Genomic DNA, 25083 nt, shown 5'->3' with positions numbered 1-25083 from the left:
GACTTCTGGTCTCACCATGTGGAAATAACTGTATCCCTGAGTCAGCTCATCTGAGCCGTCTCCACTGTAGATCACCACACTGTCCGTCTTCTCCTTGATGTATTTGGAAACTAAGTACATCCCTACAAAAAAATCAGAGCACAAAAAGGAGTAATTCTGAACTCAAGGTCCACTTAGAAGGTTTTTTCCATCGCCGTGGAGTATTTGTTCACCCCGCTAAGCAGGCCCTCGAGGAAGGCCCAATTCATGGTGTTGTTTCAAACACTCCGCTGAGTGCTCAAATACAAATGGCTTGAACTGAGCACGTCGGGCACAAAGGCTCTTTAATATAGCACTTATTACTTACTGCCTTCTTGGCACAGGTCGAAGGGGAGGGAGGAATATCGAACAAAGCAAACATAGACTCATTCTTCTGCTGCAGCCACTAGTGGACCTGGTTTTAGCAAACACCTTGAGAGAGATAGAGAGAGGCAGGGACATTGCTAGATACTAATTCACACATGAGTATACACACATGAGAAGGAGTACACTTACAAGTACACTGATATTAGCATACTACATAAAGTATACTTGGGAAATATACTTAATTTTACTTCATGAAATAAACTTGGAGTACTTTTTCATAAGGGTTCCATCACTTCAGGTGTTTTTAATTAAGACTTTTTCAGCCCACTTTCCAAATGTGTGCGACTCGGCAGACGATGCTCAAAGTAATAACTCATACTGCAGAGCGTTGTGACATTAATCCCTGATCCAGGGACATCTGGAGAACATCTGGATAAGCTGTTAGAGAGAAATCCCAGCTCAATGTTTCTCAAACCAGTGGATGAGAAAGAAATATTGGATATTGTTAATAAGTGTAAAAACAAAACGTCTACTGATTTTAATGACATTGATATGACTCTAGTGAAAAAATTCATTGAGGGGGTTTCAAAACCATTAACATACATCTGTAACTTCTCATTCCAAACCGATTCATTTCCAAACAAAATGAAAATAGCTTAAGTCATACCTATGTACAAAACTGGGAACAAACACAACTTCACAAACTACAGACCTGTCTCTTTACTTCCACAACTTTCCAAAATACTGGAAAAGCTCTTCAACAATAGATTGGACACATTCTTAGAAAAGCACAAGTTACTCTCTGACAGTCAATACAGATTCAGATCAAACAGATCAACATCACTGGCAATAATGGAATCAATCGAGGAAATCACTAACGCTATGGATCACAAAAAATATGCAGTAGGGGTATTTATTGACATCAAAAAAGCTTTGTACACAATCAACCATGACATATGAATCAATAAACTGGAAAGCTATGGTATCAGGGGTTTAGTATTAGATTGGTTTAGAAGCTATTTAAATAGGAGACAACAGTTTGTGAAGTTGGGCAATTTCTCTTCATCATGTTTGGACATTGCTTGTGGTGTCCCCCAGGGGTCAGTGTTGGGCCCTAAATTGTTTATATTGTATATCAATGATATATGCAACATATCCAAGGTATTCAAATTAGTATTGTTTGCTGATGACACAAATATTTTCTGTTCTGAGGAGAATTTAAAACAACTACTGGAGGACATCACTAAAGAAATGAGCAGAGTAAAAACATGGTTTGATAAAAAAAAATATCATGAACTTGAACAAACTAAAGTAATGTTATTTGGTAAATGTAGAATTAATACACAAGTACAGATACAGATAGATGGGGTTGAAATTGAAAGAGTTCATGAAAACAAATTTCTCGGGGTGACAATAGATGATATAGTCTGCTGGAAATCACACATTAAACATGTAGAAAATAAACTGTCAAGAAGCATCTCAGTATTAAACAAAGCCAAACAGGTTCCGGATCAGAATTCACTCCACATTCTCTACTGTTCACTAGTTTTGCCATATTTAAATTACTGTGCGGAGGTCTGGGGCAACAACTACAGATGTTCATTACATTCACTATCTATTCTCCAAAAAAGAGCAATACGGATCATTCACAAAGTATATATATATATATATATATATATATATATATGTGTGTGTGTGTGTGTATGTGTATGTATGTATGTGTGTATGTATGTATGTATTGCATGTTGTATTACAATTGCATATTGTAAATTATAAATTGTATATTATAAATAATAATATGCACATATAAGAAAAGATAATAAATAGTCAATGATTAAGTTAAATATTTTGATAAGCCGAATTATATCAGTAATTAATTTATATTTCTGTATGATAGAGATAAAAGGTAATAATTATAGTTAGAATAATTATAAATAAGAATAATTATAGTTAGACAAATTTAGGAAAATTGAATTAGAGTATATGTACGGCTCAATAAGGAAGCTGGTTGATTATTAATAATTGACTCGTGGAGAAGGCATGGGATTAAATACGTTTGTACTTCTTCTCATTCCTTTTCAAATATGTAAATCAAGGCATCAAGTGTTTGACAATTTATTTTTCTTATGCTTTTCATTGTATGTAAATACTACTTCTTTCTGACTGTCCACTTGTCGGTTTGATCATTCTCTTTTTCTTTATTTTTTTTGTATTCTACATGTTCGAAATAAATTCAGAAATTAAATTAAATTAAAACAGTTATGACCGAGGAATAAGCCTTTGTTACAGCGGGCATTCAAAGTTGTCATAGTAGGAAATCAATGACTTTAAGGATGTCTCCACTCTATTCAAGTGTTGCAGTAAGTGATGAAAGTGTGACAGTGAGCCAGTGTGCACAATATCAGGACCCTGAAACTGACATCATTCATTTAATTTAATTTAGTCCTGTGCTTTCCTTACAGTGACTGATAAAATGTCATCTCTGAAAAAAGCCTCTTTTTTTTTTTTTACCCATCATATAACGGAAAAGTAAACAAAACATGGAAGAAATCAGCAAAGTGACATTTATCTTTTTTGTTTTTATGATGACATGATAGTGACTTATAGATATATTGATTTGGTCCAACTGTACTGTGTTTAACAACAAACTGCACACACACTCTGAAATATCAGCCTCATAGTTTAGTGTCCACACAGCGTCTCTGACCAGGTGACGTGACATGATTTCACAAAGTGCTGTCCCACTCCTCCAACAAATTGAAATTGAAATTTATTTCCAACAATTTGGGATAAAAGAAAACAATCACCAACAACAAAAAGAAGAAAATAAAACAGTGCTGGCATGAAAAGATAATCCTCTACTTGAGTGAATGTACATAATTGATATGTGTGAAACATATGATAATATAACACTCACAGGGGCCATTTTTCTGCATTGAGTGCTTTTACTTTTAATATCTTAAGTTCATTTTGCTAATGTTTTACTTGAATACATACAAATATTCATATACTTGAATGATAACAGATGGACGTTCTATCAGAACAGAGTTTTATAAAATCCCAGTATTCTGATCCATTTCACATTATCCTCCACAGTGAGCAGACAGAGAACAGAGTATCTGTACTAAACTGTCCTACGTTCAGCGTTTGATCACGAGAGAAAAACACGGTGTGCTTTGTGTGCGGCAGAATCTATGAGTTTAATCAATATGAGCAGGTGGTCTGTCCTGCTTTACACAGAAACAAGATGAAAACTTGTCATTATATATGAACAAATTCCGTCACATATAACTTGTAACGATGTAAGGCACATTTAAATTTAAAAGAGCATGAGTTTTATAAAAGTTACTTCTTTTTTAAAGCTGCAGTCGGTAGAAATGGAGCAAATATCTTTATACATGACTAATAAGAAGAAAGTGGCCTTCACACAATTAGTTTCCCACTAACAGAGTGAATCAAGGAGTGACAGCTCAGTTAGGATACTATAGCTAGAAACCTGACGTGTTTAGACGACACTTTGTTCAAACTAATTATTGTGAAGCTGGAGAATGTGCTGGAGACTATTGATTGACGCTGATTTGTGAAGACGGATTGAGAAACAACCAGTGGCTGGCCAAACTAATTAACTGGCTCAGCTAATGAGCTAATCAGCTGGCAGACGAAGACGACATTAAAATATCGCTCGACTTTCGGACTTCTGCTGTCAGATTACAGACTTAGTCGAAGTAAAGTAAATCAGCCTTGAGGCTACAAAGCGCCGAGAGGGAAAAAAGGCATGAAGAACGACAGGCTTCCTGATCAGAGGAAGATTCAATCATGGAAGTCTTCATTAAAGTGAACAGAACAGCTGAAGATGTTGAGGTGCTGCTCATCAGAGACATGGAGGAACTGGACAAATACCAGTGAGCTCTAAAGAACAACGAAACAAGGTCATGATTAAATGAATGCATTTCTCACAACCATGCTAAGTTATAGATAATGGAGATAATGATGAACCACAATCCACAAGGATGACAGAATATGATAAACTTTGTTTGATTGTTTTTAATATAGCCTACTGACCAGTGGCGGCCGGCCAATAGAGGGCGCTAGGGCGCCTCCCCCCCCTGAGCCAGACAGCCACACACAAAAAAAAAACCTCTGCCTGTCTGACTCCCCTCTGTCTGTCTGACTCACCTCTGCCTGTCTGACTCACCTCTACCTGTCTGACTCTGCCTGTTTGCTTGTCATCCCCTGCGGTTGGCTCCTCAATATTGCGGCTATTGTGACATCAGCAGTAAATTAACACGACTCCTATATGGAGCCTTTATGGTAAAATAAAGCAGATATCTGAAAGTACAAACAGGGACGCAGGAGAGAAACTACACCTCAAACCACAGAGATTCAGTTAGAAGCTACAAAAGTAGTGAGAGCTGAACAACCAGAGATTTTTAAAAACGTCTCCCTGGTCTCCAGCACAGAGTTGAGTCTCGCAGCACACGCTTGTTTGAGGGGGAGAAGGGGGGGTTGTCATGGGTTGGCTGTGGCCGGCAAGACGTCACTGTCTTTCCAGACAGCTCTCAACCCCTCAGAGTCCAGACCAGCTCAGGTCACCCTCACCTGCTCCAACTGCATTTACAATCACTGAGAGATCAGTGAGGAGAACACAGAGACACTGAAGAACCAGACCCAAACCCAAACCCAAACCTAAACCCAAACCCAAATCCAGGATAAAGAGGTTCAGTGAATGTGGTGTTGAAGGTGTGGAGGTGGATCAGTGTGCCAGAGGAGACTTTGTAGAAGGACAGAGTGCCAGCAGGACAGTCTACATACACTGCTACTCTACCGGAGGAGGAGGAGGAGGAGGAGGAGGAGGAGGGGATGATGGGTGTTTCCCTGTTATTGTGCCAGGCAGAGTAATGACGACCACCATCATTGCACCTCAGACTCCAGGACTGATCATTCCTTCCAAACACAGCGTCTTCTTTGTATCCTCTCCTGCTGATTCTTCTGTAACTCACTGATATAGAAACCTTTCCTCTCCACTCGACCTCCCAGTAACAGCGACCAGTCAGACCAGTTCTACACAGCAGCTGATAATTCCTGTCAAATCTGTCTGGATGATCAGGATATGACTGAATCTCCACACATGTCACCTTCCTGTTGTTGTCAGACAGTTTGAGGTTTTCGTTCACTGTGTTTGTGTCGAGTGTGAGTTCACAGGAATCTGATGGAGAGAACAAGACACAATACAGCTGCAGTTATTAATCTATCGTCTCTGATGATGACATCACAGATTTGAATGAGTGATGTCACAGTTTGAAGATGGTTGACGCTTTGTTTTCACGAATCAAATGAAAAACACACTTACACTTCCTCAGACCGGGTGTCAACCATCGGACTCCAGCAGGCTCCAACCTGAAAGGAGGAGGGAGGTCAGAGCAGCACTTCCTCTCTCAGCATGGAAACATGGACATCACATCGCTGCCATATGCACAGCTTTGTTATCCTCTACAAATGTACTTACATGTTCACATGGAGCACTTCTTATAAACAAGGCTAAAGTGAGCACGGCAAAAATAAATATGCATTCTGGGTTTGTCACACCACAGAAAAATGTGTTACTAACCACCCAGTCAAATTTGAATGATTAAGAAAATTGCTAAGTATATAAAATTAGCTCTCAAAATCATGGAAAAATAAGCAGTATTCTCTGCTCTGAGACGCTGGGGGCGTGTCGCTGAAGACGCTGAAACCTGAAACCTGAAACCTCTCTTATTACATCCATGGCTGAAACCACACCCACAAGCGGGGAAGGTGCAGCCTGTCAGGATTCCTCAGTAGCGGCGAGCGAACAGGGAAGAGCCCAGCGCCAAATCACTGTCCGACGGGTGGATTGGGGAAATGTGGCTTGAGTCCTTCTGATCGAGGATCAGCCTGTGGACAGTGTGAGGCCGCTAACGGCCCCCGTTGCACAGTCTGCCCGGGGGATTCAACTCGGCGGGTTAGGGACGGCCGCTCGTGTCGGAGGATCCCCTCGCGGGACCTCTCCCCTGGCTGGCCCCTGCCTGCCGCATTTCATCCGAGGCGTTCGCCGCCGGGGCCGTGGACAAAGTGCTTGCTTTTGTGGTCCTGGTAGTCTCAAAGACATTCGTGGCCCTGGTACTCCATACTCTGACACTTTGTCATTTTTATTATATTTTTTAAAGACTATTCATTTTTTACAAGTTTATAGAAAAAAAAATATATACATAGCACATGGGATGGATTACAATCATAAAAATGCAATACAAAACAGTAATGAAAATGCCTATAGCAGGGCTTGAACCCACCATCCTGGTAACATGAGTCACATGCTCTACCGACTGAGCTAGCCAATAAAACCTCTGAAGACATTATGGATTTCTTTTTTGGATTTGAAAAGCCAGGTTTGTGAAGACGGGTGGGGTTATGTTAAGGATGGCTCCAGTGCGTCATCGAGCCATGATTTCAGCCCCGCCTAAAAAATCCTGAACACAAAACTAGCGATAAACAGCTTAACGGTTTAACTCCACAATCCAGTACTACAATGTTCACAGCCTTTTCATGTTTTCAGTAATTATTTTCAAACATTTATAATGTGTTTAGAAACAAATCTCTGAATTTCATTTACACGGCTTTTAAATTGTTTACGAGATCTGCTCCGGAAACTAAAGTGTGATACGCGAACGGACGGACGGACGGACAGACACGCGGAGCGCTATATACCCCCGACTACATTGTCACGGGGGTATAATCAGATGACTACAGCTCAGTATGTTCACTTATTAATGATATATTATTATCAATATTATATTGGCAATCATCAGAAATTTCAGACTCAGTTTCCTCTACCAGTCAGTCCGTGAATCAAATGTTTAAACTTGCGTCAATTGATTTCTTTGTCCACTTGAGTTTCAGTGAAAACGAGCTGTAAACACAACATCTGACATACTTTCAGCCTGTAAAGTAGTTGTGTCCAACATGATATGAACCAGCTGCTTCCACATCCATTTACAGTGTACCTGAACAGGTAGTGTACAGTGTACCTGAACAGGTAGTGTACAGTGTACCTGAACAGGTAGTGTACAGTGTACCTGAACAGGTAGTGCACGGTTTACCTGAACAGGTAGTGTACGGTTTACCTGAACAGGTGGTGTACAGTATACCTGAACAGGTGGTGTACAGTATACCTGAACAGGTAGTGTACGGTGTACCTGAACAGGTAGTGTACGGTTTACCTGAACAGGTGGTGTACAGTATACCTGAACAGGTGGTGTACAGTGTACCTGAACAGGTGGTGTACAGTATACCTGAACAGGTAGTGTACGGTGTACCTGAACATGTGGTGTATGGTGTACCTGAGCAGGTGGTGTACAGTGTACCTGATCAGGTGGTATACAGTGTACTTGAACAGGTGGTGTACAGTGTACCTGAGCAGGTGGTGTACAGTGTACCTGAGCAGGTGGTGTACGGTGTACTGTACTACTATACTGCAGCAGGCCTCTTCATACCTGAGAGTGTCCAGTCTCCAGTGTGGATCCTCCAATCCAGAAGACAGCAGCTTCCCTCCAGAGTCTCCTGGATGGTTGTAGCTCAGGTCCAGCTCTCTCAGATGGGAGGGGTTGGAGCTCAGAGCTGAGGCCAGAGAAGAACAGCCTTCCTCTGTGATCAGACAGCCTGACAGCCTGCAAACACACATAACACACATCACATATTTCTCTTGTCACAACCAAACACCCACTGATGTCCATCAACATTCTGACAACATTACTGGTAGCTCTGATTCCTCTCGGATATTTGAATTCACAATAGAGAGAAAAAAAACCAACATAAAATGTGCTCATGGGAAGAGATTGAAACTAAATAAATTCAACTGGTTTGAAACCATATTATCAGAGACAGATGCAGGTTACGAGTTTATCCGTTAATGTAAATCAGGATTAATGGGACATGTTGATGAATCCTGACCTGAGAGTTTCCAGAGTACAGTGTGGACTCTCCATTCCAGCAGACAACCACTTCACTCCTGAATCCTGCAGGTTGTTGTTACTCAGGTCCAGCTCTCTCAGACTAGAGGACTGGGAGCTGAGAACTGAGGACAGAGCCTCACAGCTTCTCTCTGAGAGGTTACAGCCACTCAGTCTGAAGAGACAGTAATGAAGAAAAAACAAGTTGAAAAGATATTGAGTATTTAAGTTCTGATATATGAATCCAACTATCTCTGTACTTACAGAGCTTTGTTGGAGGCTTTGACCACTGGCAGCAGCCTCAGAAGAGCCTCCTCTGAAGCAGAGTATTTCTTCAGGTCAAACATGTCCAGATCTTCTTCTGATGACAGTAAGATGAAGACCAGAGCTGACCACTGAGCAGGAGACAATGTATACGTGGAGAGACGTCCTGAACTCAGGTACTGTTGGATGTCCTTCACCAGAGAATGATCATTCAGTTCATTCAGACAGTGGAACAGATTGATGCTTTTCTCTGCAGAGAGATCCTCATCCAGCTTCTTCCTGATGTGCTGGACTGTTTCCTGATTGGTCTGTGAGCTACGTCCTGTCTGTGTCAGCAGGCCTTGTAGGAGAGTCTGATTGGTCTGCAGCGAAAGACCCAGGAGGAAGCGGAGGAACAAGTCCAGGTGTCCATTTGGACTCTGCAAGGCCTTGTCCACAGCACTCTGGTAGACGTGTGTCTCAGACTTCTGGGAGGTTGTTATTTCTTCTGCCATCAGATTGACTCCAGAGTTGATGAAAGTCAGATGTACATGAAGAGCAGCCAGAAACTCCTGAACACTCAGATGGACGAAGCAGAACACCTTGTCCTGATACAGTCCTCTCTCCTCTTTAAAGACCTGTGTGAACACTCCTGAGTACACTGAGGCTGCTCTTATATCGATGCCACACTCTGTCAGGTCGGATTCATAGAAGATCAGGTTGCCTTTCTGCAGCTGATCAAAAGCCAGTTTTCCCAGATACTCAATCATCTTCCTGCTCTCCGGACTCCAGTGTGGATCAGTCTCATCTCCTCCATCATACTTGATGTTCTTCACTTTGGACTGAACCACCAGGAAGTGGATGTACATCTCAGTCAGGGTCTTGGGCAGCTCTCCTCCCTCTCTGGTCTTCAACACCTCCTCCAGAACTGTAGACGTGATCCAGCAGAAGACCGGGATGTGACACATGATGTGGAGGGTTCGTGATTTCTTGATGTGGGAGATGATTGTTCTGGTCTGCTCCTCGTCTCTGGATCTCTTTCTGAAGTACTCCTCCTTCTGTGGGTCGGTGAACCCTCTCACCTCTGTCACCATGTCAACACACTCAGGAGGGATCTGATTGGCTGCTGCAGGTCGTGTAGTTATCCAGATGTGAGCAGAGGGAAGCAGGTTCCCCCTGATGAGGTTTGTCAGCAGCACATCCACTGAGGTGGACTCTGTGACATCAGTCAGGATCTTGTTGTTGTGGAAGTCCAGAGGAAGTCTACACTCATCCAGACCGTCAAAGATGAACACAACCTGGAACTCTTCAAACCTGCAGATTCCTGCTTCTTTGGTTTCAGTAAAGAAGTCATGAACAAGCTCCACCAAGCTGTACTTTTTCTCTTTCACCACATTCAGCCCTCTGAAAGTGAACGGAAATGTGAACTGTATGTCCTGGTTGGCTTTGTCTTCAGCCCAGTCCAGAGTGAACTTCTGTGTTAAGATTGTTTTCCCGATGCCAGCCACTCCCTTCGTCAGCACTGTTCTGATTGGTTCATCTCTTCCAGGTGAGGCTTTAAAGACGTCTTCTTGTCTGATTGTTGTCTCTGGTCTGTGTGGTTTCCTGGATGCTGTTTCAATCTGTCTGACCTCATGTTCAGCATTGACCTCTGCAGTCCCTCCCTCAGTGATGTGGAGCTCTGTGTAGACCTGATTCAGAAAGGTTGGATTTCCTGCTTTAGCGATCCCCTCAAACACACACTGGAACTTCTTCTTCAGGTTAGATTTGAGTTCACGCTGACAAACTGCAGCAAAAGTTCCTGAATGAACACAAGATCAATAAGTCAAAGAACATATTTCAACATTTCCTCAAAGAATGAGTAAATGAATATACATCAGACCGGCACATACGGGAGCTTCGCAAAAACTCAAGGCCACGCCCCCTTTTGGGGGAAAGAAAAACAAAGATCTCATAGACTTCAATGCAATTTAACAAATGTCTGGATTGTAATTTTGACAAATTCATATGCATTCATCTCTTGTTATACAAACATTTATTTAATACACATGTCTAATAATTATTTTGCGATCTTGCCTGAACCAGAGCGTTGGCGATACCTTAATAAGTGAAGGTTGATCTCCGCCATGTCCCTTCAGTCTCCCCTGTCCAACACAGTTGAGGATATTACTGATCCAGACTTCTCTACATATCTGATTGAATCCCGTTAGGCTAAATGTTGTCTGTAAATAATCAACTGTTTGATCTATAGGCTGAGATTTAGTTGGATGCTGCTATAACGTTAATGTATGACTGTATCACTGCAGCAGCCTCCCACTCAAGCTAACGTTAGCTAGCCATGCTAGTCACTGTCACAGCATCATTTAGCCGTTTACCACACTGACGGTGAATATTCACGTATCGTATGAGCCTCAGATGTCAGTGTGAAAGCCTCGGTTAACCCGCTACACAATAGCTTTTCATAATTTTCTCTCCTGTGACAGCGAGTTTCTTTCCCCCAGCTTGGAGCCATAAAGCCATGCTGGTCTGGTCTATAGCTTGGAGCCATAAAGCCATGCTGGTCTGGTCTACAGCTTGGAGCCATAAAGCCATGCTGGTCTGGTCTACAGCTTGGAGCCATAAAGCCATGCTGCACTGGTCCATAGCTTGGAGCCATAAAGCCATGCTGGTCTGGTCTATAGCTTGGAGCCATGAAGCCATGGTGGTCTGGTCTATAGCTTGGAGCCATAAAGCCGTGCTGGTCTGGTCTATAGCTTGGAGCCATGAAGCCATGGTGGTCTGGTCTATAGCTTGGAGCCATAAAGCCATGCTGGTCTGGTCTATAGCTTGGAGCCATAAAGCCATGCTGGTCTGGTCTACAGCTTGGAGCCATAAAGCCATGCTGGTCTGGTCTACAGCTTGGAGCCATAAAGCCATGCTGCACTGGTCCATAGCTTGGAGCCATAAAGCCATGCTGGTCTGGTCTATAGCTTGGAGCCATGAAGCCATGGTGGTCTGGTCTATAGCTTGGAGCCATAAAGCCGTGCTGGTCTGGTCTATAGCTTGGAGCCATGAAGCCATGGTGGTCTGGTCTATAGCTTGGAGCCATAAAGCCATGCTGGTCTGGTCTATAGCTTGGAGCCATAAAGCCATGCTGGTCTGGTCTATAGCTTGGAGCCATAAAGCCATGCTGGTCTGGTCTATAGCTTGGAGCTATAAAAATCGGAGCTCAGCGTTTTTGGATTTATTGTTGTTGCAACCAACTACACCGCAACTCTTCAGCATAGCGTTACTTCTTCTGTTTACTCTGTTATCGTCCACGAGGGACACGGGATTGGTTTCCCCCAAAAAGGGCCGTGGTCATGAGAGCCTAATCTGGATGAAATAATTGCTGGTCTGATGTATAGACCTCTTCTGTTTGAGAAAGTTAACATTAACCAATGGGACCAGATTAGCCGACCCCTTTGCCGCTGGGAGACTACTTCAGGAGGAGTAAATGGCTGGCTAGTTAGCCAGCTAGATTGTCTGGAGACTGACAAGCTAGCTAGCTAACGCCTGCTCTCCTCCCGATGAAGTAGTCTCCTAGTGGTGAGGAGTGAGGCAGAGGGACCGTGACCCAGCGCTGTCCGCTGTTGGACTCATTTTCTGTAGCATGGTGGAATTAGCAAGGTAGCTAGCCAACTAGCCAGGCGCTAAATTAGTAAAATTTAACAACTTAATGCTTCATCCACACACTCTTGTCACAGCGTAGGAAAGCACAGTGCTATCGCCAGATGAGTGACAACTTTGCTCGCCTCATTTTCTGTGTTGCACGACAGCATGGTGGAATTAGCCAGCTAAACTAGCCAGGTAGCCAGCCGTCCGACCAGCGGGCTGGTGGCCAACAGCAGCGCTGTAAAGATAAATTGAGGGTGTATAAATCTTTGGATGCCTATATAGGGTGACCATATTTTCAAACCCCCAAACCGGGACACTTAAGTGTACCACACGTTCAAGCACGCGCATGTTCATGCAAGCATGCGCTAATATGCACGCACCATAGGTGTTTTCATCAGGACGGCTACCTTGGCGCACCTGTGGCGCATTTGAGCACGGAGTAGGATCAGAAAGAAGGCATTATTATAGGGGGGTGCATTAAAGGCTGTGACAATCATGACTAATAATTTATCAAAACGACACGTTTGATGTGCACATAAGCACGGGGGGTTCTGCGTAATGTTGGCTTGACCGTATGCCTATAGTTAACTATCCTTCAGTAAAGTCAGTCTAAAAGAGAGTCGTACAATAGTGGCGTAGCGTTTCAGAGATGGAGAGAAATGGTTGCTAATAGTTTAGCCTTCTGCTAACCACAGCCAACGGCTCACGGCTGCGTTTAGCAGAAGGCTGAATATTAGCAACATTTACTCTCCATCTCTGAAACGTTTCGATATTGTAGCTCACTAGAGCCTCGAATCACAGTTTGTCATCTCAACTGTATGTGATATCTGGATTCTGGCACCCAACAACACACCAAGATTACATTTTAGATGTGTAACTTTAACCCACTGCTAGTGTTAGCCTCCAGCTAACACTGTGATGTAATCATGACGTCGACACACAAAGGGTCTATATTTTGGTCCATCTCTTGAGACAATAGTAAACGTCCCATTCATCCAACATGTTAAATCTTTAGAGAAATCCTCTTACTGCTCTGCAGACAGTCAGCCAGCTCCTCCTGCTTCATTCTCCTCAGGAAGTGCAGTGTGATCTTCAGAAATTCCTCTCTGCTCCTCCTCTTCTCTTCATCCTCACCGTCCAACACGTCCTCATCCTCCCTCTCACTCTCTAAGCATTCTGGGTAATCTGAAATTACAACCTTCTGGATCTTCTTCAGCTCGTTCTTCACAAAAGTGACGATGTTCTCCTCCAGCAGCTGGAACAGAATATTATATGAATGACACGATCAAACTAAAATCATGGAACCAAACATCAGATCCATGTTGGACAGAATGACATCCCACTGGTCTAAAAAGTGCAGCATGGAGATGACTGTGAACAGAATAGACGTAAAAGTAGTTGTTGTACATGTACAGACCATAAATATGGAGTCCAGGTGTGTTTGATGCTGCTGGGCAGACTGAAAACTGGGAACCTCCGAGCTCTCCTGGTCCACTCTGTGGAGGAATCATGAAGAATAAGCTCACATTATGTCTGTCCACACAGAGACAAACACCAGGGACAGGTCCATGAAGTGATATTTGGATGTCCACAGTGAATCAGATGACTCCCTGTAGTGGTAAATGTCTACTAGCCCTGCTGATCCCACTGAGAATCAACAGCTCAGTCTGCAGCCGTTTGTAGCTTTCAGCTCACTGTTTTCTTGAAAAAGAGATCTCACAACTGAGAGTCTAATAAAAATAATTTTGTTTTCATTATCAGTTTGAAATCTTCACCGTTGTTCATCAGAGTGTCGTCTATCTTTGAAGAGTATAGGACGATCCATAGACCAGTCACTCTTCATGGACACACAGCTGGGTTCAGGTTCAGGTTTTCCCAGCTTCCTCCTGATAGAAACAAGATAAATTCAGCACTGCACTCACAACACACTGAGACAAAACCTGTCAGTGATTTAATACACCTACTGTACACAATATTTTTGTCTTCAGGTAGTTTTTTGGTTACATTTTGTATGAATTCAATGTTAAATTGAATGTTTCAATGAATATTTTAAAGCTGTATTCAGTGCAGTGAGCAGCAGAGGCAGGAAATGATGCTGTGGGGTTATACTGTGTGTCCATTAGAGGTGGGACGATACACCTATCTCCTGATTCAATACTATCACGATACTTGGGTGGCGATTCGATATGTATTGCGATTTTTTAGTATTCGATTTTGTGATTTATTGTGATTTTTGTTAACTTTTTTAACACTAGACCATGGGAAAATGTTGAATCGTACACTTCTAGGGACTTTTACTTTGGAACATATCTAAATTAATCCAGTAAAACTGTTTGATTTTCAGCATGTATGTAGTCAGAGATGTCCTGAAGTCAAATATATCAGTCATTGTCAGCAATCATTTATTACATTTTATATCCAGCAACCCAAAAATCAAAGAATAAAGACATTTCCTCACAAATTAGTGATATTTTCTTTTTAATTTATAAGGGACATGTAATGTTTTATACTTCTGGTGAATATAATCCATTCAATCTTATTTCCATATATGTATTTTGTATATACAGTTCCCTTTGTTAACACCTTATTTTGAAAACCGGACGTAGTCCCACGTGTCTACTTCCTCTAACTTCTCCAAGTCCGTCTCTAGCTCTCCCGTCAGCTCTGTTCTCTTTATACATCCATGTTCAGCTCCATCGGGGCCGTTTGAATGCAGAGAACATAAATGTCAGTATATGGGTGCTCTACAGTTGTAGCGTCGGCCCATTTGACCATGGAGATGAGAGTGACGGCCGGCTCGACCGCACATTACCGCGATACCATAACGTTTCCTGTCCGTGACAGAGTTAGCATGCAGCTTTAGCCATGATGTTTAGCTCTGCTTTTCCTGCAATGTGTGAAATCCAAAGTGTTTCCATACTTTACTGGATTTATAGTGTTTACCATGCTGGATTTAACATAGGAGGGTGCAGGTCGAATCCACGCGGACCCTTCACTAGGGATGGAACGGTTCAGGTAAAAAATCCAAACCGTTCGGTTCGCTAGTCACGGCTCGGGACGTGTATGAATTCCTGGTTCATTTGAAATAAGTTATGAGGCCTATTGTGTATTTTTTTTCATGTAGAGTTAGGCTCCCGTTTACTGTCACACTAGAAATCAAGGCCTGTTGAAGGAGGCTGGGACACGGGTGGACATGGGTCTTAAGGTACGGGGTATAACACATGCACAGTGTCGCTGAAGCTGCAGTCGTACGTTGCTATTGGCTCAATTTCGGCGAGTGCAGACCAGATTTTACTGCGCATGCTTTGTACCGGAAAGATATGACGCGTTGATGACGCGTGATCCAGCCTCCCTCTCAGGATGAAGTGGCGAGTGCGGCTGTCACTCAGATAAGGAAATGGCGAGTGGACACGATAAAGTACAGTTAGAGGATCCACCAGCATCGTTTGGCTCTGCTGTATGGGAGCATTACGGATTTAGTGTTACCATGAAAATTATGAAAAAAGTGGTGGATAAAACGGGGACTGTGTAAGCACTGTGCAACACGTGTGGTTTATGCTAGCGACAACACTTCAGGTAGGAAAGACCAACTCCTGATATTACGTCACGTTACCAAGACTACAACAATAAAAGCGGTAACTTCCTTCTGCCTCCACATAGACTCAAATGAATCAAATAAATGTATATCGATTCCGGCATTAAAACATCTATTTCAAAATGGTACAAAAAATCGCAATACATTGGTGAATCCATTTTTTGTCCCACCCCTAATGTCCATCTTTATATTTAACTTCCCTTATGTCTGATATCATCATCATTTTGTTTTCATTATCAGTTTGAAATCCTCACCGTTGTTCATCAGAGTGGCGTCCATCTTTGAAGTTTATAGGACGATCCATAGACCCGTCACTCTTCATGGACACACAGCTGGGTTCAGGTTCAGGACTGTCTGGTTTCTGATGGATCCTGATAGAAAGAAATCCATTAAAGCTCACATATTAAGAAACATTGTCAGTGAATCAAAGACTTTGTGACATGGAGAAGAGTCCTGGACAGTTAGAGATGGTCAACTCACCTCTGAGCTCTGGTCTGGCGGTCATGATCCCCACGCAGAGTGGTTTTAGAGGGAGGGACTCCCTCCTCTTTGTCCTCACACTGACTCATAGCAGAGCCTTCACATGAAGCCAACAAGCTGCTGGGAGAGCTCACACATTAATCCCTTTTATCATGACTAACACACAGCGCTCATTCACCTCAATACTAAATACACTCATGGGACTGTTCCCATGTTGTTGGCACTTTGAGCTGCAGTCATACCTAAGAAATGACATTCACAATATGGATGTGCATTCCAAGCAAAAATACTATTCAAAAAATGCTGCATAACCCACATCTTCTCTGCCATTCTTTGAGGACGACATCACTTTCACCTCTATTTGACGGACTTTGAAAAGCTCTTCAACATTTGAAATGTTCCTCTTTTTCCAAGTCTATTATATCAGTCAGAGCGGTAACACTTTTTAACTAGAATTGCAGATCTAGATCTATTTCATTCCCTCTCCTTCCTGAGGTGAACTTCAAAATCCTGAATGAGATTTACCCAACGAACCAATTCTTAAGACGGAGGTTTAACTTTGATGTGACTAACTGTGTATTTTGTGAAAGTGAAATTGAAGGTTTGGAACAAATGTATTTTCATTGTGAATCAGTGAAGTTTTCCTGGAATGACATGCAGAGCTGGTTACAATCCTAGAGGACTGAGCTGTCACCACTGACAGACAAAAAGGTCACATTTGATATCTTTACTGTGAATCGGAATTAGGATTTTCTTATCAATAATTTACTATTAAGTACATTTTTTTATGCATAAATGTAGATACCTCAAAACAAAGACCTGTCTGACTAGTATGAAGAATGAGATAAAGCTGCTAAGTAAATCTTTGTTGATTACGACTGACAAAAAAACTGTTAAATTATTCTCTTTATTTGATATGTACAAATGAATTTGAGATGAGCCCTGTTTCTTTTATTTTATGTGATATTTTTTTTTTCTTTTTCATTCATTTATCTATTATTTTTTTATTACTTGTTGTACTTTGACCAGTTTTACTTTATTTGTATTCACTTTGAATGTTATCTTTGATATATGTTGTTGCCCATGCTCAACCTACTGTTTTTTCTTACTGTTATGATAATTGACAGTGTCTTGTTGTTTGTATATTTTTGCTAACGAATAAAAAAGAAATTCAGAACAGTCTAAAAGTGTGGTCTGAAAATAAATTCTGAATCAATATTTACAATGATGCACAAAGCTTGATGAAAATTAATTTATATGCCTTAAAAATATTATAAAAGTAAAATGTATAAAAATGAACATGATAGTGATGTTGTGATGAAAACTATAAAAAATAAACATGTTACAGATTAAAATCTTAACTACTATATGTGATTTTGTGTGTCTGATTCTGTGTGGATGTTCATAATCTGATGGTTAAAATTCATAGAAGTTGATTTTTTTATTGATTTTTTATGATGGTGAAGTTCGTGTGTTGTGAAGTTTCTTCACAGAGAAAGAGGAAGTCTCTGTACTTCCTCTTTCTCAGAGGAAGAGCAAGTCTCTATACTTCTCTATAAAGTGCGCAACCAGGAAATGCAGCTTCATCAGCGATGTGTCCCTTAAAGTTTAAAAAAAAGACAGTTTTTTTTTCACTGTAAATGTTGGATCACTTCATCTCATCAATCTAACTCTGATCTCATGTGTTTCTGACTCTTCACCTCTAAGCTGCAGTAATGTGTTTCTGTCACAATATAGCGCCAGAGTAAACATGACTGCCTGAAGAGTTGGAGAGTTCAACACCACTACATAATCACAATACTACACAATCTGTCATGTATGAAAAAGTACTATACTTCAACTTTATTTTATCAAGAATACTTTAAGTAAATGTAAAGTATATATTCCCCAGGTATACTTTATGCAGTAAGTATACTAATATCAAAGTACCAGTAGTATACTTGTAAGTGTGCTACTTATACTTCTTGGGACTAAAGTGGCCCACTTTTTAGTTTATAAAAGTACTTTTAAATGTACTTTAAGAGTAAGAATAGTAAACTTTGATTACACAACTAATTTACACACAAGTTTTATTTTGTACTGCAACTATACTATAAGTGTACTGATAGTTTATTAGTTTTACACTCGTAGTCCACTTTATAGTTTATGAAAGTATATTCTCAGTAAACCACTAGTTTAATAGTTTTTATACTGCAACTATACCATATATTTGTAGCCCACTTTTTAGGACTCGAGTCACACTTAAGTCACACACAGTGACTTGAGACTTGTCTTATTATTATATCATTGCTATTATAATTATATTATTATTGTGAACAGATAATGCAAAAACTTAGAAAATTGTTGATGAACTGAAGTAAATTCATATCAAAACACCATTTTACAAACTCACACACTTTAATAGGCTACGCTATCATAAAGTCAGCACAACTACAAGCATACCTAGTGTGATATCTTCAGATCTCAATTACCAGATAGCGAGACTTCATCTTCAGTCGAGCTGGCTTTATTGCAGGAACCACTTAGTAGTATTACAATGGTATGGTCACTCGGTAAAGAATGCATTCTTTACCGAGTGACCATATCAAAAAAAAAGTTTGTTGTCAAACAATTTGTCAAACAGCTGCTGATGCATGCATCAGCAGCTGTTTGGTCAAATCATTTGACCTTATTTGTGACTTGGATGAAACAAGTGGTGCAAACTAAGGTAACTAATTGCTTAGTGTTACATTGTCATAAGCCATTTATACCAATTCTTCTTTTTTGGACAAAAAGTGAGTTAAATCGAACTTAGAACCGAATGACTGACATGAACAGGACAATAAAGTTACTGAGCAAAAGTCAGTAGCTGGCTGGGAGTTCCTGTTCGAGGGGTTATGCCAAAAAAGGATCTCGCGAGATTTTGTGTTCATGTATTCACGTTCTGCATTCAAGATACAGCAGGAATCAGTCCTATCAGTCTGGTGTACTCTGTTAACTATCAACACCACTGTCACTCCATTTGTTTTTGTATAGTTTCTATGTTATTCTTATTTTAGTTTTATATACCCATTATTATTCATTCTTTTACTTTATCTATTAATCTGTACTCTGTCTGTCTTTGTGCTGCTGTAACAACAGATTTCCCCTCTGGTGATCAATACAGTTTCATCTGATCTTCTAGTATTTTATTTCTTAATAAAGAATAAAGAAAGGATAACACAGATGTGTTGTTTTACGGTTGTAAACATCAGTAATACAAATAGAAACAGTGCCTGATATAAAGGAATGAGGATCCTGTGAACCTGTATTTCAATTAAAATATCAAAACACACCTTGTGTTGTTGTCAGATCTCACAGTAACAATGCATCATATTTTATAGACTGATCTGTGACACCTTAAAAAGTAAATCTGTCCCCTTGAACAGTAAAGAAGGATTAGTATGGGGACCTGTTACAGAACATGGAAATACAAGTTTACTGTTGTTGAATTAACTTCTTGTCTGATCAAGTCCTCAAATACTAATCTGTACAACATGATTCACATAATGATAACCTGAATATATTCATACATTACCTTAATGTTCAGTCACATTGGAGCAGACCGGGAGACGAGAGAGGACTTCCTTCAGTGTCTTCTCCTCAACTACAGCTAGTGAGGGACAACCTGAGATTATATAGTAGGACGACAGAACCGGAAGCTACTGTTACTGCACATGGTGCAGGGCGAAGAGTGTGACAGCTGATCATGTCTGCACTGGCTTGTTCAGGAAGTGGCCTTGGGTGGCATTGGCCACCCCTGAAAACTGGGACCGACCGGCTCCAAATCTGATTGGCCACTCAGGGTGGCCAATCAGATTTCAAATCTGATTGGCCACTCAGGGTGGCCAATCAGATTTGGAGCCGACCGACCGGCTGAATTGAACTGAATTCAGACAGGACATCACACTCTTTGCCCATGCGTAGGTATCGTTTCGAGCTCAGTGGTTGACAGCATGTCTCTTACTTCCCGTGTCTCGGCTCAGTTGTCGCTCCCATGCCTTATCTTACGTCACTGTGTTTGTGTTAGGGGGATGTTACTGTATAAGAGGAGGTGGGCGTAACTTCTGGTGAGGTTGTGGAAGTAGCAGTAAACTAGTTAGTCCCATAGGATAACCATAGTGGCAATAAACTGCAAACGACGCTTCTTTTGAAAAGTAATTCACCTTCATTTGACAAAATCCTGCTTTATTTTGAACAGATATGTAACTAACGTTGAATTGTCATTTTCTAAAGTGTCATAGCGGAGCTGTGGTACGGTGTTCCGTACACTTTATGTCAGACGTGCAAACAGCGTCTGTGTTGACAGAGCTGCTGCTGCAGTAAGCAGTCAGTGAGCACCACTGATGTTAGAAATGACCATTTGAAAGCATTTATTCAACAAAGGGTGATATATTTAACAACGTGAGATAGCAGAATAATCATTTCATACAGACTACAGTACTGTGAGAAGCATACATTAAGTTGAAATGTACATTGTCGCTGCTCTAGTCGTCTCTTCTCTCTAGCTGCAGTCGGGGCTGTGGGAGCACCCATGGGTGCACCTCACAAACTCACTCAAAACAAATCTTACAGGAACAAACGGAGGAGGTCTCTGGCTTGGTCGGGAATGAAAGAGGTGAAACTGAGGATCACACGATATACTGTAAATGTTATGCACGATCTGGAAGTATTTATTCAGCGATCTGCGGAAAAACTCTGTTTACAATATATGTAAATGAACTGGCTCCAATTTAACTCTGGGCATTTTGTTGTACCAGATGATATTGCTCTACTGGCTGAATCTGAGGACAATTTACAAAATATGTTAAATTTGTTAAAGACCTGGTGTTACAGATGGAGGTTGTCAATAAATCAAAGTAAAACACAGATTGTTCATTTCAGGAAAAAAGGATATTCCAAGAAGTAAGAAAAATTTGACTTTTGGGTCTGTAATAATGGAATATACACCTGAATACAAATATTTTACTATGACTTTTTATTGCATTTTTATGACATTATACTATGAGTTTTTATTGCATTTTTATGACATTATACTATGACTTTTTATTAAAACTATACTGTGATTTTATTGCATTTTTATGAAATTATACTTTAACTTTTATTAAAACTATACTATGACATTTTAATTACATACTATAGTATGACTTTTTTATTGCATTTTTATGACATAGTATGACTTTTTTATTATAAACTATACTATGACGTTACATGATGTTTTAATTACATACTGTACTAGGACATTTTTATGACATACTATAGTATGACATTTTTATGACATACTATAGTATGACATTTTTATGACATTTTAATTGCTTACTATACTATGACTTTTTTCTGACATATGTTTGACTTTTTATGACAAAAAAGTAAACTATTTTACTCAGATTTTATGCATATGGTGGTGTGTTCTTTATACCATGACAGTTTTGGCATCTTAAAAACAACAAGAATGGCTTTATGTTTTATGTATCTCAGTTACAATCACAATAAATAGTTTCTATGCCTGTAAGCTTTTACCTTTGCTTCCAGAGTCCACAGTGAGCACAACGGGTTACAGGTCAGGTTAGGCCCTACTGTTTGAAGCAGTCGGGATGATGTATGAAATGACTAGTACTCTTGTGGCATGGCTGCTTCAAGATGTCCAACGACGCCACCTGTAGGTTTGGAAGAGCCTCTCAAATACTTGACTCAATAGCTGGATCTTAATTTAGTTTCACAAGGTAGAGCAGTGTGGCATAAATAAAGCCAGGCAATAAAAACAGTTAAAAAATGATAAAAGGCATTAAAAACAAAATAAGTTAAAGTTCATCAAGACTCATACAAAGGGGGTCCTCCAGACAGAGTCCTGTTAGTCCTGATGGCTTGTTTCTCTGAGGAACTTTATACGACTTCACAGATGATTCCTTTCTTATAAGTAGATTTAGTAAAAGAACGTCTGAAGGCAAAGCAGAGTCCAGCACAGAGAGCTGCTGCTGTCAGTCCCAGTCCAACGTAGAGGCCGATCCTTCCCCGACTCTCTGGTTGTGGACTCACTGTTGGTCTCTGAGGTCTGGGCTCATCAGGAGCTGCTGTCAACTTACCAGTGACATTGAGCCAGCATTTCCCAGAGTTCCTCCCATAACCTGTGTGCACGTCACACCGGTACAGACCAGAGTCATTAGTCCTGAGTCTGGACACATGAAGTCTGAGTCGTCCTTCTCTGAGGACGTCTTCGTCACACTGGACTCGTCCTGCAAACTGTTCATCCTGAGACTCTGGGACCTCAACACCTTCATGGAAACGAAACAGGACTGAGGGTCTGAGATCAGCTGACAGTTCACAGAAGATAAAAAGTGAGTTGGGGGAACTGTGAGTTCTGGTTGTGAACATCCACTCCAGTGTGATGCTGTGATTCTCCTCTGCCTGATAGGAGGTCTGTGTCACATTCACTACAAATGATCCTGTTGAGGAGGCAGAGAGGGAAAGTGAGGAGCGGACAAACTGACAACTTGAACATGTCAAACTCCATCTAGAGATGTTTCTGTGGAGAGTTTAGTGATCATGGTCTCAGTGCTGTAAAGTGCTTTAAAGATACAAAAGTGAACTAACCAGAGACACAGGAGGTCAGGCTGATGAGCAGCAGGATGCTGCAGATCATCTTCTCCCTGTGAGAACAGACACACAGTTTTTATTTCACTCTAAATGTTGGCTGTCTTCATCTCATCAATCTAACTCTGATCTCATGTGTTTCTGGCTCTTCACCTCTAAGCTGCAGTAACGTGTTTCTGTCACAAGATAGCGCCAGAGTAAACATGACTGACTGAAGAGTTGGAGAGTTCAACACCACTACATAATCAGAATACTACATAATCTGTCATGGAGGAAAAAGTACTATACTTCAACTTTATTTTATCAAGTATACTTTAAGTAAATGTAAAGTATATATTCCCCAGGTACACTTTATGCAGTAAGTATACTAATATCAATGTACTAGTAGTATACTTGTAAGTGTGCTACTTATACTTCTTGTGACTAAAGTGACCCACTTTTTAGTTTATAAAAGTACTTTTAAGTGTACTTTAAGAGTAAGAACAGTAAACTTTGATTACACAACTAGTTTACACACAAGTTTAATTTTGTACTGCAACTATACTATAAGTGTACTGATTTACTAGTACTGTTTATTAGTTTTATACTTGTAGTCCACTTTATAGTTTATGAAAGTACACTTTAAAGTATATTCTCAGTAAACCACTTGTTTAATAGTTTTTATATTGTAACTATACAATATATTTGTAGCCCACTTTTTAGCAGAGACGGGGACTCGAGTCACACTTAAGTCACACACAGTGACTTGAGACTTGTCTTATTATTATATCATTGCTATTATAATTATATTATTATTGTGAACAGATAATGCAAAAACTTAGAAAATTGTTGATGAACTGAAGTAAATTCATATCAAAACACCATTTTACAAACTCACACACTTTAATAGGCTATGCTATCATAAAGTCAGCTCAACTACAAGCATACCTAGTGTGATATCTTCAGATATCAATTACCAGATAGCGAGACTTCATCTTCAGTGGAGCTGCCTTTATTGCAGGAACCACTTAGTAGTATCACAACATGCCCAACATGTTGCTGTATATATACAGCACCTCACTCTGGTTAATCCTACCATGTGTATAGCACTAGAGCCCTCTACTGGTTCTGGCCTGTGATAACAACCAACAGTCACTTCATAACATCCCTCCCCTCTTAAAGGGACTGTTTGTAACTTTTTACACGTATAAATCTACCGGGTCGGTGTCCCATGCGCGCTCGCATATGCATGTACATCTTGATCAAAAGATTAAGTACAAGTTGGCCTATAAACCAAGTATACTTAGACTTTTCTGTAAACTTGTCAGTATGAGCCAAGTATACTTCAGTTTACTTTTGTTAAGTATATCTCTGATCAGTACATAAAAAGTAAACTGAAAGTATACACTCTTATTGTAAGTTTAAAAAAAGTTTACTAACAGCACACTTGAATAAACTTTTTTTTGGTATGGTCACTCGGTAAAGAATGCATTCTTTACTGAGTCCATACCAAAAAAAAGTTTGTTGTCAAACAATTTGTCAAAAAGCTGCTGATGCATGCAGCTGTTTGGTCAAATCATTTGACCTTATTTGTGAATTGGATGAAACAAGTGGTGCAAACTAAGGTAACTAATTGCTTAGTGTTACATTGTCATAAGCCATTTATACCAATCCTTTTTTTGACAAAAAGTGAGCATCATATTTTATAGACTGATCTGTGACACCTTAAAAAGTAAATCTGTCCTCTTGAACAGTAAAGAAGGATTAGTATGGGGACCTGTTACAGAACATGGAGATACAAGTTTACTGTTGTTGAATTAACTTCTTGTCTGATCAAGTCCTCAAATACTAATCTGTACAACATGATTCACATAATGATAACCTGAATATATTCATACATTACCTTAATGTTCAGTCACATTGGAGCAGACCGGGAGACGAGAGAAGACTTCCTTCAGTGTGTTCTCCTCAACTACAGCTAGTGAGGGACAACCTGAGTTTAGACAGTGTAAGACAGGACAGAAAGCTACTGTCACTGCAGGTGGTGCAGGGCGAAGAGTGTTTTTGAGGTCGGTATTTGCCCTTACGTCTGTTCAGAGGTGTGTATTAAGTCACTGCGCGGGTAAGGGGGCGTTACTGTACAAAAAGGGAGGTGGCCGTAACTTCTGGTGAGGTTGCGGAAGTAGCAGTAACTAGTTAGTCCCATAGGATAACCATATTGTCTAACCG

General features: G+C 40.6%; 2 protein-coding genes across 7 annotated transcripts in view; both read right to left on the bottom strand.

The window, feature by feature from the left end:
• Positions 1-25083, bottom strand: part of LOC119503191 (NACHT, LRR and PYD domains-containing protein 3-like) — a 179776-nt gene that overhangs the window by 117222 nt on the left and 37471 nt on the right. Inside the window, exons 1-11 of one of the 6 annotated variants that reach the window (XM_037794804.1) lie at positions 16267-16527; positions 16041-16157; positions 13967-14077; positions 13609-13687; positions 13221-13446; positions 8577-10356; positions 8314-8487; positions 7857-8030; positions 5696-5742; positions 4547-5551; positions 4297-4489 (exon numbers count right to left, since the gene is read on the bottom strand). The exons of 3 other annotated variants lie outside the window; for them this stretch is intronic. In XM_037794804.1, coding sequence (XP_037650732.1) covers positions 4977-5551; positions 5696-5742; positions 7857-8030; positions 8314-8487; positions 8577-10356; positions 13221-13446; positions 13609-13687; positions 13967-14077; positions 16041-16157; positions 16267-16355 — 3372 coding nt within the window. In that variant the 5' untranslated portion in view covers positions 16356-16527 and the 3' untranslated portion in view covers positions 4297-4489; positions 4547-4976. Of the gene's footprint in view, positions 1-3755; positions 4490-4546; positions 5552-5695; positions 5743-7856; positions 8031-8313; positions 8488-8576; positions 10357-13220; positions 13447-13608; positions 13688-13966; positions 14078-16040; positions 16158-16266; positions 16528-25083 lie in introns of those variants that run through there. 2 more of the 6 variants (XM_037794805.1, XM_037794802.1) reach the window with 2 other exon arrangements.
• On the bottom strand, positions 21880-24862 carry LOC119503194. Its single transcript, XM_037794809.1, has 3 exons — positions 24758-24862; positions 22876-22931; positions 21880-22727 (listed from the first exon to the last, which is right to left on the bottom strand). The coding sequence occupies exons 2-3, from the start codon at positions 22922-22924 to the stop codon at positions 22168-22170; spliced, it is 609 nt and encodes a 202-aa protein (XP_037650737.1). The 5' UTR covers positions 22925-22931; positions 24758-24862; the 3' UTR covers positions 21880-22167.

Source organism: Sebastes umbrosus, chromosome 15 (genome assembly GCF_015220745.1).
Source record: "Sebastes umbrosus isolate fSebUmb1 chromosome 15, fSebUmb1.pri, whole genome shotgun sequence".
Lineage (NCBI taxonomy): Eukaryota > Metazoa > Chordata > Actinopteri > Perciformes > Sebastidae > Sebastes > Sebastes umbrosus.
Note: the sequence above shows the minus strand (reverse complement) of the source record. Positions and strands in the feature narration are given on the sequence as shown.

Coding starts and splice junctions, on each gene's coding strand:
- LOC119503194 (XM_037794809.1), bottom strand. CDS start 22,924: ATGATCTGCAGCATCCTGCTGCTCATCAGCCTGACCTCCTGTGTCTCT. Junction 22,728..22,875: donor CCTGACCTCCTGTGTCTCTG/GTTAGTTCACTT, acceptor CCTCCTCAACAG/GATCATTTGTAGTGAATGTG.